We start from the raw sequence: 15986 nt of genomic DNA on the forward strand, positions 1-15986 counted from the left end.
ATTACTTTGGTAAATATTATCTCATGTCTTTTTTTAATAGAACAATCATTAGAAAATAATTTATATCAATGCTTATAAAAAGATATATCTTTTTTTAACAGAACAATCATTAGAAAATAATTTATATCAATGCTTATAAAAAGATATAAATGTTTATTCAATAAAAGGTGAAAGAAAAAAACCGCTAGTTTGTTAGCACCCTGTGTCCAGTTCCATTTCTTGTTTGGGGAGGGAAAAACTGTGCAAGGCATTTGAACCCTACGCATCAAACTTTTCATTATTTACTAGAAAGTAACAAAAGAGTGGGCAGTGTACGTAAGAATATAGCGAAAATTTAACGCTCCAGACAGAAAAGCTGCCATTTTTGACGGCATATTATATATGGAACACTCTGTGTTACACATTCCATCTTATTTAAACTTCACAGTAACCTTTGCAAGGTAATTAGTACCTACATTTTACATAGGAAACTTATGCTTTATGAAACGGCTTATGCTTTAAACAACTTTTTCTAAGTCACACAAGCAGAAAATCGATTCGTTAATAGGTTAATCTTCAGCATTGTTGCTTTTTCAGAAGAAAATACATTTGAAAAGTATATTTATTCTTGTCTACTGAAAAATAAAGTTCTAATATGGTCTCATGCATTCAATAAACATTTACTGAGCATCTGTGATATAACACACACAATGTTAGACACCGGGATTCCTAGATGAAAACCAGTCCCTGCTGACAAGGTATATTAGTAAACAATTATAACAAGATAAATGTTATGAATTCATACCTATGATTGCAGCTGCCTGGGTCGTTTTAATGAGGGGAAGAGTGCTGTCATAAGCCTCTTTGGGAACATACACTGAGCGGTCTCTGAATTTGTTTTTCTTCAAAATCTTGTGCAATTCACTCAGCACTCCCACCCATTTACTCTTCTCATTCTCACTATCTGCTAGCATCAGGATTGAACATTTGTTATTAGACGCTGAGAGCTGGGAAGCTGTGACCTAGAACAATTTAATCAAAATTCATGACATCAGCAAACAGATACCTTTTAAGCCAGTTTTATACTGATGCTAGTTCACTTAGCACTAGCCAACAAAATGAGCACTCATTAAGTGATACCTTTAACAGAGTTTAGCTATTCATAATCAGAAGAATAGTTTTAGCATTAGAATTCATGACAAAGGTAGTAGATACCGTTCTAAATGTTAGTGTCATTTGTATTTTCTTTGCTGCAAAGTGCCAGAATACTATCACTAAAAAATCCATTACACACAGTCATATAACAACAGCAACTGACATTTATTGAGTGATTACTGGGCACTGATCAAAGCACTTTGTAAGTATTAACTCATTTAACTCTATCAACATCTTTACAAGGTAGGTATTGTTATTATATTCTGATTTTATATATGAAAAAAACTGTGATGCAGATAAATTAATTTCTCCAAGGACACACAACTAGACTGGAATCCTATGTCCACGCTTGTAAGCACTACACTGTACTGATTTTCAACTTGTTTTAAAAAAGTCAAAAATACTCGGAAGTACTTAAGATTCTCTATTACTTCATAACAATAACTCATCTCAGGGAAAGACCAGATCACTTGAGCTCGTATTTAAATGAAGGTTTATAATTATACAATGACACTATAATCAGAAAAGAATTGAATTATGTATATATGGATCCTTTATTAAAAGTAATTTAAGCAGCAGTGACAATAAAATCCCACAATTAGAATCAGTTAAGATAAGTGGGCCTCTGTAGGATCCCTTGGTACTGGTGAGAGAACAGCTGTTGGTCTAGGAACTGAAAGACTAAGTATGGTCTTTGTCTGACCTTCCTCATATACAAGATTCATAGACAAATACAAAGCATATAGGCATACCATTAAGGCAACAGCCCTTTTTATTAACCTCTATTACCTTAATTCACCAATTCGAGATGGTCCTGTATTAGACAGCCTCCAAAGATGGCTACCAACAATTCTGCTATGGAATTCCACTCTTCTTATCAAGAAATGCAGTCTATTTCCCCTTCTCTTAAATCCGGGCTGACCTCATGACTTGCTTTGGCCAACAGAATGGAGAAGGGTTATTATGCCTGTTTTGAGCCTAGTCCTTGAAAGGCCTGGCAGCTTCCTCTGCTCTCTTGGAAGTCGGTCATGGAGAGCTCAGCCAGACTAGTGGATGATCAGAGACCACTTGGAGAGAGTTCATACAGAGAACTGAGGTGGCCCAGTGACCAGCCAAGTACCAAGGCGAACAGCCGGCACCAAGGCCCCAGACGTGAGAGTAAGGTCATTTTGGGTATTCCTGCTCCAAATGAGCTGAATGCAGTCACATGAGTGCCCCCAGTTGACACCAGAACTGTACACCTGAAGGACTGACCCACAGAATGGTGAAACATAAACCACTGTTGGCTTAAGCCACTAAGTTTTGGAGTGGTTATTACAAAGCAATAGAACTGAAACATACTAACTTTTTAAATGAGATCTTAAAGAAACTTCTATTTTTTTAAAAATTGAGAAATCTCACGCTTATTCATTTTTTCATGTTGTAGCGCTTATCTGAAAATTGAATTGTGACTCAAAAATATTATCCAAGAGGAAATCTATTTTAGAAGCCATATATTCATGCTTTCTTTCTGTTTTTAAAAATTTATTTTATCTTTGGCTGCGTTGGGTCTTTGTTGCTGCGCGCGGGCTTTCTGTAGTTGCAGCGAGCTGGGGTTAATCTTCATTGCAGTGCGCGGGCTTCTCATTGCGGTGGCTTCTCTTGTTGTGGAGCACAGGCTCTAGGCGCACGGACTTCAGTAGTTGTGGCACGCGGGCTCAGTAGTTGTGGCTCACGGGCTCTAGAACGCAGGCTCAGTAGTTGTGGCGCACAGGCTTTGCTGCTACGTGGCATGTAGGATCTTCCCAGACCAGGGCTCGAACCCGTGTCCCCTGCATTGGCAGGAGGATTCTTAACTGCTGCGCCACGAGCAAAGCCCTATTCATGCTTTCTATTGGTCTTTTACTAATTAAATACTTACTTAGCACAAATTGTCTATAAGATTTGGTTCTATTCCAAATAAGTTTGTGATCTATATAGAAAGGCAAAACGTATACTCATAAAAAGCGAATAATTCAGTGATCAAATTACAGCACACATACTTACTCTAAATATACAGGGTATGTCTTTTCGACTTGCGTGAATAACATCAGAAGCCAAGACTGAACTCACAGAAAATTCTTCGTCCCTGAAGGAAAAGTTAAAAGTCAATGGAAACAGTAAAAGTCAGTGTATGTGGGTATGTGTGTGTGGTTTTAGGCATGTATCCAAATAACACATATGAAGCAATCCTTAAAATTTAATTACATAAAACATCCAAATTAAATTTTTAAAAATTTTGAATTTTCTCCCTTTGTAAATTGATAGTGCCAAAAGTAATTTATCAAGTGTAATTTAACAGTGCCACATTATACAAGAGTTAGAAATCATTTCCGGATTACTCGGAGTCAAAAGGCCAGTAAGTACAGATGGAGTCGAACCCTGGTAGGTCTCCAGGGTCTCCAGTAGACTGCACCCTCTTTCCTCTCATAATACATCTCAAGTGCCTTCAACACAGCTCATCTGACATTTTACTGTTCCTTCAACACCTGAGACAGATTTCCTCCACAACAATTTATTCCTTGTGACTTCCTTAATTTGCTTATTGGTACCATCATTCTCTTGGTCTTGAAGACTTGACATCTTAGTCTTATCTTTGATTCTTCTCCCTTAGGAGGTTCTGTCAAATTTTCCTTGCTGATTTTCTAGTATTTCTTGCATCTGTTCCTTTATATTCCATATTTGTGGGGAAGATAATGTGTTTGAAATGCTGGTATGAAATGCCAATGTGAGCCAGAGCTAGAAATTCTGGTTTTGAGCACTGGAGAAAGACCTGGACTGGAGACATATGTCCGGGAGTCGTCAACACAGAGGTGATGGCTGAAGCTATGGCAGTCAATAAGATCACTGAGGGAGAGCGTTAAGGGAGTCACGAGAAGAGGGTAAGCAGAGCACCCCAAGGGGCAGGGGAAGAGTCTCAAAAATGAAACTAGAAACATTCAAGAGGTATACTTAAATGTTCACTGATTCACTTTATATTCCAAGAGCCTGTACGATTTTGAGATTTTTATTTCCTTTCCTCACATTGGAATTATACCTAAGCCTTTACTTTAGGTGATGATATGAACATTACACACATCAGACTCCAGTACCCCAGCAACCTTTAAACTGGTCTTTTGGTTTCAAACATTAGCTTCTTCTCCCTGACCCAACACACATCAACCTGTTCTATAACTACACCTTATTTCATATTTTTAATTATGTTACGATTGCAATATTAGTAAATGAGAAAATTAACGCTAAATTAGATTTAAATAAAAACATGGCAATGCAATTAGAAGAAAAATCACACACTTTTCATTCCTATGTTGCAAAGATACAAATATTTTCACCTTCACAAACTTACCTCATGTCAATCACCTGACTGACTACGACACTGGGCTGAGAAGCTTTTCCTTCAGCAATATCATACAGAAAGAGTTTGAAATCACAAACTACAGCCAGTGCTCTCTGCCATCCTTTCTTCACTCCAGCTGGCTTAGGGATCTTAGACAGGCAAACAAACAAACAAACAAAACAACCTAAACTGAAATGTCAGTCAGAGCCCCTTTAATTACATATGTAACTGCATGATGAAAACCTAAAGACAGTGTGCACGTGTTGTAAGTCCGCCACTGTGTTTGGTAAAGTAGCAGATGGTACACATACATCATTAATAACATGAGAAAGTGTGACAACACATTCTTCAAACACTGATTGACATTATATTCTGAAAAAAACTTTAATGGTACCATTTTAATTTTCTCTAGTGATTCATTAAAATAACATTCATGGATTTCTAAGTAGCATAAAAGCCAAATTTGGTAGTAGGACGAAAAGCAGCTTACACTTTAAATATTATTCAAGATGACAAGTAAGATTATGTCCTGACAATATCTCATACTTCATAAGCATATGCCACCTATCCAGCAAGATGAAGAGCCAGACTCCTTTATGGAGGTTTCAACATCTGTTCATTAAAATACAGACACAGTACAGAAAATTTTGAGACATTTTGGAATTTATTCTGAGCAAGAGCTAGGTTTTTGTTTTCAGACCATTACTCTGAATGAAGTAAAACTGTTAGATGAATTTTATTCACCTAATTTTCTGTCAAGGACTGTGTGTGTAAGGTGACTTTCTTTAATTCATTAATAAGCCTTAAAAGGTTAATCTAAACCCAACCTAATCATACTTACCCTGACATGCCCTTCATATGCTGTTCCTATTCCTTTCTGTGGATCTATACCCAGGGGACCTTTTGTCTGTTCAGGAGGAACTGGACAAGCAGTTGGAGCTTTGTTTACACAAGTTATGTGACACGAAAATCCACACACTTTTGGAGGGAAAAAAAGAAACAGTGTTCAATAAAAATTCATTTTGACAAAGAGAAAATTCACTGAGCACTCATTACATGCCAAGTGCCATGTTAAATGAATGCTTACCTCTGATTTTATTTTAAACAACTTGACAATATTTTTGTCATTTGGGGAGCTGATTCATTTGCTCACCAGTAAGAATTTCAGTGAGAAATAGTAAATACTTTTTTATCACTGTAATATGTAATATTACTGTTCTGTGTTAACACTAGTGATCAAAATGAGAAGCAAACAGATGGAAAAAAAATCTAACCTTGCAAATAAAACAGCTGTTTTAAACTGAATTCTTAAAAGAGTAGTTTCTGGAGTTTTCTTTAACTCTTCATCTCACTGCAGTTTGGTATCTGACCTGAAATCTCTCTTGCGAGAGTCACTGATGGATGTTAAATTACCTGACATCTTTTCAATATCTGGCAAATTTTACCAATCCCTCTTTTTGAAATTTAAATTGTTCCGTGATTAAGAAGGTACAATTTAAATTTTAGGAGTTACTGATATTATTGTATATAGGTAAATTACTACTAAGATAATAATAGTAGTTAACTTTACTGAGTGTTTTTAATTTTTTCTGTAATAATCTAAGAGAGGTAAGATCATCCTCATTTACGTATGACTGGCCCTGGGTCACAGAACTTGTTAAGTGGCATTGCTGGGATTCAAACCCAGGCAGTCTTGCTCAGAGCCTGCATACGTAACTACCAACAGTATTGCCATGATACCTCTTGATACTTAAATGATGAACCTGAGATTCTAAGACAAAATGATAAATAAAAATAAACTCTCTTCCACTGAGACTTGGTTGGTTGAGAATTAAAGGTTAAAGTATTTAAAACAAACAAGCTTGTTGGGAGAGGTTACAGACTAAGAATATCTATTTAGACAATTCCTACTCTCAGGGGGATCCTGGAGAATATCTGGGAAGGAATAAAAAAGGAACTGAAGGGATACCGTCATGGGAACATACACATGGGAAAATGGCAAGAGGGACTAGTACTGACTGTCAAAAACGATTCATCTTCTGTAAGACAACTCATTCACTTCTAAGTAGAGTGTCTAACAAGTTACAATTTGCTTTAATAAGCAAAAATCTCTCTTCCAAGGGGCAATGGAAACAATAAGATAATTGTCCAATACTGGATCTAATTTCAACCAAGAAGAATTAAAATGACAGGAATCTTTAGAGGTTATAACCACATTATACAACATTTATGAAAGCCTGAGCATAGTCCAATGTGTCCCCACAGCTTTATAGGGTAGGCTGGTAGGCTGCAAAGAGTCAGTCTGAAGAAAAGACCGGCCCAATTTCATGGCAGGAGACCCTTAGAAGGGAAGAGAATTGGGAAGATCTCAAACATTCCTACTATGGAACCGCAAATGATTCTGATTCATAAAAAATGACAAGGGACCTAAAGCCAAGCAGCTGCCAGGATTCTTTCTGATAAACAGATTAAAAAGTCACATTTATAAGTACTGGCTAAGTTGCACAATGAGACAAGGCAAATTCTCTCCGTTGGGCTCAGACACACCTCCCTAGTCAATGATAGAGGCTATTCCTTCTCAGATTACTTTGTTATCTTTACCTTTTACCTCCCCTTAACTATGTTTCCCAAGGCTCTGTCCTCATACTTGTTCTCTTTTTACTCTACATGTGTTTCCTGGAAAACATCATTCATATTCATCACTTCACACATTCATAACTCTCAAATCTCTACTTTTAAAGCCTGCCCATTTCCTTTTGCTCTAAACCCATGCATCTAAGAGACTAGTTAAGACAATGCAATCAGGATCTTCCACTTGGCTTGTGAGAACTAGCCGAACATAGAACCCTGACCCCCAGTGCCTAGAAGCACAGAGCAGGCATTCTGCGAGCATGTGATGGATGGATCAATGAATGGTAGGGAAAAACCTCTGCTACTAACACTTGGAATAAAATATCTTTTGAGGCATAGTAGCCGACATTTAATTTTGTGAAAAGATACTTCATTGTCTACTTATTAATAATAATTTCTCTAATAAATTAAACAAGAGTAAAATTAAATGAATAGATTCAAGAATAACTTTCACATATTTTGTCATACAGGTTAATGGGTTTTGGGGACCACAAATTCTCCTGAATGATGAAACAAAGATGAATGAAACATATTTAAATATAGCTCCCCTAGAAAATGTTTCTAGGGACCATCTGTCTAGTTTCCAATATTCAACAGACTTTAGCAAGGTATTCAGTTTATTATCCAAAGAAAAGCAAATGACTAAGTCAAATAAATAAACATTTATATACTTTTTAAAGAGAATAAAGCTATTTGATTACAGTTTAGGGAGTAAATGTCAGGACACTAAATTAGTCACATTTTCTTACCATTTAATTCTTACCTTCACAGGAACAGCCTTGTCTTATCAAGCCCACCATCAAGGAGGTACACTGATGACATTTGGTAGGAGTAGTAAAAGATTTGACAAAAAACTGATGAGTCTTGCGCTGCAAAACAAATTGATAAAAACATACACATCGTTCATTTAAAGGACTTCCATAATATGAATCTCTGTGAACCACACCAGCTGCTAGAATATTTTCTAATTAGGTGTAGAATGAATTCTTTTCATTTCTCACCATATCTTTCTATAATTGATGCTTTTTAAATATTTTTATTAGGCAATATTGAGCTGGATTATGCTAAAAATAATATAAGAAGTTAAATGATAATCAATTGCTCTTGAATGCCATTTGAAAAGTTATAAAATAAACTAGCAATTTTTGCTCATGAATTTTGAATTCAGGATTTTTGTAAGTTCTTTGGCAATGCATTAGGTGAAATTTTGCATATTTATACCTATACAAATAAAGAAATTTAATATGCTTTTATACCTTCTTACGAAGAACAAACAGTAATTTAAAATTCTTGGCCCTACTAAAAATCATGTATTTGATTTTCTGGGACCACGAACAAGTAACATGCTTAACAAATATGTTTCCTCCCTTGGAAGCAGGCAGTATTACACTTGAGCAGATATAAATACACATATATTATTCTAGAGACAGACTGAAAACCCAGTAGTTAAAGTTCTTCTCTAAGTCTTTGCTGATCTGTATGGTGGTACACCAATGTACATTTCAGCTCTCTAGAACACTTCTTTCCTCTCCAAATGAACTCTTAGCATGTTTTAATAATAAATGAATTACAGTCACTGTTCTATCACTCTGCTGTGTGAACTTAGGAACAAATTACTTAACTCCTCTGTGTCTCACTTTCTTTATTCTATAAAATAGAATCAGTAATAATATCTACTTCATGGGGTGGTTAAATGAGCATTAATATAAACAAAGCCTTTTGAACAGTGCTGGCACAGAGTAAGCATTCAAAACATATTTACATACGTGTGTTATAAACATATTTATAAAACATATTCTGAAAACAAATTTGGCTAATTATTTCTTTTTTATATGTGTGATTGATTTAAATTAGTAAAAACTTTATCCTGTATTCCAGTAACATGTGAATACTGATGGAAAACAGTTTTAAAGTAGTATTATTTCAGCTGAAATTTACCATATTAACAAAAAACTAAAGAGAATATTCAAAGCTTTAAAATTTAAGTTAAAAATAAATTTTGCTCTTCTCAACTGGGATATATTTACATACCACAAAAGAAATTTTTAAAAAAATCAAGCGTAGAAAAGTAGATCATCTTTTTATATTAGGGTCCTGGAATGGAATGAGATCCTCAAACTTAGAGCAGTCATGAGCTCTGGTCCAACCTCAAACCATTCTATCTAGAAGTTCCTCAGGACCTTTGGTCAGTTGCAAAGCAGCACTGGGATCTGACTTTATTCTAAGTAGAGGACAGACTATCTTTCTACTGGCTCTATAATTGCTGTGTGTGGACTGAGCAACAACCAAGGTGCAGACATTGCTCCAGTACTTCTCAACCATCTCATTTAATGGAGACAATGCCTCTGGGAAGATAGGTATTATTTCTTCGCATAGATGAAGAAACTGAAACTCAGAGAGATTAAATAAATTAGTCATGAATAGACAGTTATTGGTAGAGTTCAAATTCAAGCCCGGATCTGATTCTGCCATCTTTCAGAGTTTGATAATTTAAAAACATGTAACTGAAAAATATGATCCTAAAAAAAAACCCCACCAGACTGCATAAGACACAGTTAGGTCAAGACTAGAGGCCTCCCTGCCTGTGATAAAAATACCTGATTTGTTAACATCACATAAAATTTTGCTCAACATTTCTCCTGTATACTAATTTTTACTCTTATTTTTTTTAACTTTCAGGAACTATGAGAGTAAATTTTCTAGTGCTAACTTTTTCAATTGTTCAAAATACATTAATGCAATAATGCAAAATTTGTTACTGATTGGTTCTAAAGGCTTCTATTACAATGAAAGAATTAGTCAATGGCTCAAGGTAAGTAACTGTTGTTTTTCTTCTTCTAAAAGATAAGAAGACATGTCTGAAATGACAGTAATAAAATAACCATGCCCATGACAAATTTAATAGTATGACATCACAATATCTAAAAATTGCTTATAAAACATATCTATTATATACTTTTTCCCCAGAGACCTGCTCAGGATGTCATAATTTTAACTAAGTATGCAATAGTAGGAAAGATAAACAATGTTTTACCAAAGCATTGATTTTAAATGATCAACTGGCAGGTGCTGGTTAAATTGTAGGAGGTGGGCGTGATTCACTACTGAAGATTAAATGGTCCATGTTTTACTAATCCCAACTAAGAACAGTATAATACGTAACATAATTAACATGATTCTGAGAGCATCAAACTTTAGGCAACACACAATAGGTTTTTGGTTTTATTTCTTTTTGGTGCGGAGCAGGCGGGGGAAGATGAATAGTAACAAAAAGATAGGTGAATTCAGCCCTAGGGTCTAGACCACTTGGCTTCTGGATCTTTCTAAGATCCCCTTTCTTGTCTCCTGGTCAATACCTGATTTCTAATACTTCCACAAAAGGTAGCTGGAGGAGGAGAAAAAAATTTCTAGTAAAAGAGGCATTAAGCCTAAAGCATGAACTCAAATTAATTTTAGATTATGTGATAATTTGGAGTAAAATGAGAATTAACTATAATCTCGAAATTTAAAGAAGTGGACAGAAAGAAGGGTTCTTTTCTATTCCAATTTTGCCAGTGTTGCAGACTTCAAGCTACTCAGTGGAGGAGGTAAAATACTTTTAATAAAAGATGTGAGAACAAAGTAGAACCAACCCTTTTTGAAAACTTACAAATCAGTAGCTGTACATAATTAGGATTCTACACTATAAACGACAAGGAGTCTTTATCTCAAGCAAACCTTTATTAAAGGTTTTTTTTAAATAACCTTTTTCCCTTTTAAACACTTTTACTTTGAGAAAACTATAGATTCAATCCTTCATCTTTTAAAAAACATGAAGTAAATCTTATTTTATTTTTGGGGGAGGAACAACAGGTGTACATAATTGAGTTAATATTCAGTCCATGAAATATTATTACCAGAGCTTCATGGAGGCCCCTCTAATTTTATTTGACCTTATTTATTTATTAAACTGGACCCCTATCTTAAACCAGTTATAAAAATCAACTCAAAATGGAGTAAGGATTGAACATGGACCTGAGCCCATAAGACTCCTAGAAAGAGCATAAGGACTAAGATCCTTGACATTGGTCTTGTATTTGGCCTTATTTTATTTTTAATTCATCCCTGATGATCTACTCCCCATCCTTCCCCATGAAATCTGTCACCCAATCTAAGGTGATCTACACAGGTCCTTGGATATGTACACAGCCTTATGAATTAGATATTTTTGAGTGTTGCTAATTTATATAAATGTGATTTTGTTACACATCAACCATATTTTACCTATCTTTCTTCTATTTCCAACTCCCTGTTACCATATGCAGCACTAAGCATCTCTGTCATTTTGCCTAATGGATCTGCATAAAAATTTTTCTGAAGGAATGAGATTGCTGGGTTATGTGGTATATGTCTATTCCAGTAGCCAGGTTGTTCTCCAGAATGGTTGTACCTGTTTAAAATTCCACCAGCTGTGTGTGAAGCTGCGTGTTTCTTCACATCCTTGATGCTACCTTACTTAATTTTTGACAATCTGGTGAGTATAAAGTAGTATTAATTTAAAAATTATTAAATTACTTTAATTTTTAATTTCACCAATTATAAATAAGGTTGGACATTTCTTCACATGCTTGCTGACCATTAGGAGTTCCTTTTACGGGAATTACTCATATTATTTGCCAGATTTTCAACTGGATTTCTAATCTTCTTCACATGCAGTTACAGAAGTTTCTTATATACCGTGTTCTAGAAATGAATCCCTTACTGGTGTTAAACACTGCAAATATCCTCTCCTAGTCTGTCATCACTTATTAACCACCTACTAACAATGTTTTCAATGTACAAAGATCTTTAATTTTAACGTAGTAATGTCCATCAATGTTTTCACCTTATGATTGTGATTTGCGATCTTATTTTCATTAACTAGTCACAAAGAAATTCCATATTTTCTCCTATGTATGTATGTTTAACTTTTAAAATCAAATTAATACATGTATATAGTTTTAAGAGTAAATAGTATCACAATCCTTATAACAAAAACAGAGGAACCCCTTTGCCCCAAGTCGTCCTTCCTAGGGGCAATTTCCTTTAACCCTGTTAGCTATTTACTTCTAACAGCAGAACGGATTTTAGGGTTCTGAGTTCTTTTCTTTCAACACCTTGAACATACTTCTTGTCTTCTTGCATCTCATTGCTGTTGAGAAGACCAATATCAATTTGACTTCTGTTTAGATAATCTGCTTTCTCTTTGAAAGTTTTTAGAATTTTCTCTTGATCTATGATATCCTTAAATTTTGCTATAATGTGTGCAAGTGTGAATGTTTTCTTACCTCCTCTTTTTAGCACATAATAATGTATTTCAGTATGAGGATTTCCACCTTTATTTCTGGGAAATATTAGGTCATTATTTCTTTAAGTATTTCCATCTCTCTATTTTTTCTTTTCTTTTGAAAGTCCAACTATATAGATAGACACTATTTCTGTCTTATAGCTTAACTTTCATATTTTCCACCTCATCTTCCATCTCACAACTTGTTTTTCTGCTACATCCAGTTTGCTCATTCTGCTATTAAGGCCAGTTACTTAAGTTCTTTATTTCAGCAGTTATATTTTCAGGTCAAGCACCTGGAAATTATTTTTCTTTATAAGTACCTTATCCTGACCCATGTTCCCAACTTACTTCCTTTCTTACCTCTTTGAACATACTTATTATGCTTATTTTAAATTCATGCTCTGTCTAGCCTCAAAATTTTATCTAGCATAGATAATTCAGTTTGTTGCTTTCTTTTATACCAGTTATACTTTGGTATATTTTATTAGTTTTTCAGATGCATCAATCCGTCTCTAATTCTGGGGTTTACCCGAAGTTCATGTTCGGGGGATGGAGAGTTCCAATTTCTAGAATTCCTTTGTAGGAGCTTGAGATAAGCAACTAAATCTTCATGTTCTACCATATACAATACTTTGGACATGGTCATGTTGAATGGAATGAAAAAAAAATGATCTGAATTTTTCTCTAAACATTTCTCTTTCTAAGTGTTTTATTAAGCTCAATTTTAGATTCTTCCACAAGTGGCCTCAACTTAATGCCTTCCTTACAGTACATACTCCAAGCACTACTCCTTGCTGTAACAGACTTCAAAACATTGAATTTAAGAAGATGGAAGTTAAAACAAAACAAACTTTGCATGTTTGTCCTACCTTTCTTAGTGGTGATTATTTCCACTCATACAGAATTTATTCTCTTTCCCAGCTTTTATGTTTATAATTTTGAGGAATCTAATAGTAAAAATCACGGCACATACAAAAAGCAGAAGAAATCCATTCTCCTTCTTTCCTTTTTTTTTTTTTTCCACAACATACAATGCTTATTACTAGATTGAATACCTTAGGTGGAAAGCCAGTCGAACCAGGGCATCCCTTTTTCTTTAAGGTTGGTGTGTGAACTGGAAGTGGAGTATAGTCTACAGTCTGAATCCAGGGGAAAAGAGGAAATAAATGTCATAAAACAGTTCATCTATTTCAAACATCACTAAAAATAAAAGTAAACACAGCCAAACAAAACAGCAATAAGGAAAAATTATCTCAATGAAGCTAAATTCTTAGTGTTGATAATTTAAATTTCTGCCTGCAATATCTACAAATAAAATATTTGTTCAATTTATAAAAATTATTTCAGTCTGGAAATTTAAAAATAAATAACTTGTAAAAGAGAATCTACAGACGAACACAAGAAAGTCATAGCATGTAGCCTACATAAAATTTAGGATATTAATTTTCAAGTTCAACTGAAAATGCCATATTAATTGTATAAAGTATCTTAAAGAGTTTTAAAGCAAGATTTATAATCAAAATATTTAGAAGATTCTTTTAACTCCTTTGACTTCTATATACAGGATGCACATTACATATATGGAATACAATTCTGTGGATTTGTGTGTATGTGTGTAGAGAGAAAGAGCGAGAGAGCGCATGCGAGATAAAGAGATTGACTGATTGATGGATTGATTGATTAGTGGAATTTTTGTGAAGAAAGTAATTTCTAAGAAGGGAGTTAGATTGTTTAATATTACTGGAATTCAGAACCGACAGAAATTTAATTACTTGCCATATCTTTATTTTACGGCATATTACTGTAAGATATTTCTTTGAATGAAAGGAACCAGTGCTTTTACTGGATGTTATTGTGGAAAAAAAGAGGCATCACTTATTAGCAAAGTGTAAAAAAAATATATGAAGAATGACTTCCTTTTAGGATGCTAAGCAAGCAAGCAAGCAAGAGGGAAAAGCTAGCTTTGTGTAAAGTTACAGAATATTCTAAAATATTAAGAGAAAAATGGATGGTCCCTCTTTGCCTTTGTTACTATATAACCTCCAAAAGCCAAATATTTTACACACATGATAGCCTTAAAATGGAATTTAGATGGGCTTCTCAGAGTTTTCAACTTAACTATGAGTTTAGTTCTAATTTAAATTTAATTTACTTTTAAATAGCTTGAAAAATGTATTAAACCCAATTTATAATTTAACATTTAAAAAAATAAATATGAAATAAAAGAGATGGATACAAAACCTTTATGAAAGTTAATAAAGAACAATTCATAGGAAACAAAATTGTCACTAGAATTTACATAGAAAGTCCAAGAGAAGTTTTTAGAATTAAAAGGGGTGAAGTAGGGGTGCTGAATCCAAGATCATCATAATTCACAAAGACCAGCAATGCCTAATTTAGAAAACATATTTTAAAGAGATCCCATCCACCATAGCAATAAAAATTTAAGGTTCCCAGGAACAAATCTAACAAGCAATTTGGAGTACCTTCGGGAAGAAAATAATGAAACTTTATTGAAGGATATAAAAAATATCTAAATAATGTTCATAGATGGAAAGGCCCAATATCACAAAGAGATCAGTTCTCCTCAGATAATCTATAAATTCAAATCCAATCAAAAGCTTTACACGGAACCTAGAAGCTGAACCGAAAAATCATATGTAAAAACTAAAGAGTCAAGAAGTAAAGGAAGAAGAACAAGGTATGTGGGAGTGGCTGATCATACCAGGTATCAGGAATTATTTTAAGGCTACAATAATTAAGACAATGTGATGTTGGTACAGGAATAGACAAAAAGAACAATGAAAGAGAACAGAGAATCCCAGACAGAAAGAACAATGAAAGAGAATAGAGAATCCCCAAACAGACCCATTTATATAAAGCAGAGATAGATTTACAAATCAATGGGGGAAATACAGGAGAGTTGGTGGTTCATACAAGAAAAACATTAGAACTCCATTTCTCATAATACATAACAACAAATTTTAGTTTGATTAAAGTCCTAAACATGTAAAAGCAAAATTTAAAAACTTTCAGAAGAAAATATGGAAGAAAATCTTTATAACTGCTGCATAGGGAAGAACTGTTTTAAAAAGACACAAAAAGCAGAAGTCATAAGAGACTGACAAATATGACTACTTTAAAATAAAAACTGTTGCAAGACAAAAAGATACGACAAATAAAATTTTAAAATAAGCCACAGACTGGAAGAAAATATTTGCAATGCATATAGCCAGCTAGGAATTAGTATCCAGAATATATAAAGAACAATTACAGAACAAGTGGAAAAATAATTCAATAGAACAACAGACAAAAAGACATGAACAGGCAAATCATCAATGGTCAATAAACATATAAAAAGATGTTGAATAACACTTGAAATCAGAGAAATGCAAATTAAAACAAAAATGCCACTCTATACCCATCAAATAGACAAAAGTTAATGTCTGACAGTACCAAGGGCTGGAAGGATGTGGGGAAATAGGGAATTCACTCACACACACACTGCTGGTGGGAGTGAAAACGGGTCCAATCACTGTGGAAAATAATTTGACAAGA

The 15986-nt window shown here is 34.3% G+C and overlaps 1 protein-coding gene across 12 annotated transcripts in view; it reads right to left on the bottom strand.

Moving 5' to 3' along the window:
• The window catches only part of CDC42BPA (CDC42 binding protein kinase alpha), a 323830-nt gene that overhangs the window by 26706 nt on the left and 281138 nt on the right, over nt 1-15986 (bottom strand). For all 12 annotated transcript variants that reach the window (XM_079912211.1, XM_079912203.1, XM_079912202.1 and 9 more), the window contains 6 exons: nt 13484-13567; nt 7884-7989; nt 5331-5467; nt 4499-4638; nt 3160-3241; nt 785-1001 (listed from right to left, as the gene is read on the bottom strand). In XM_079912211.1, the coding sequence (XP_079768337.1) occupies nt 785-1001; nt 3160-3241; nt 4499-4638; nt 5331-5467; nt 7884-7989; nt 13484-13567 (766 nt within the window). The remainder of the gene's footprint in view (nt 1-784; nt 1002-3159; nt 3242-4498; nt 4639-5330; nt 5468-7883; nt 7990-13483; nt 13568-15986) is intronic.

This window comes from Stenella coeruleoalba (genome assembly GCF_951394435.1).
Source record: "Stenella coeruleoalba genome assembly, chromosome: 1".
Classification (NCBI taxonomy): Eukaryota; Metazoa; Chordata; class Mammalia; order Artiodactyla; family Delphinidae; genus Stenella; species Stenella coeruleoalba.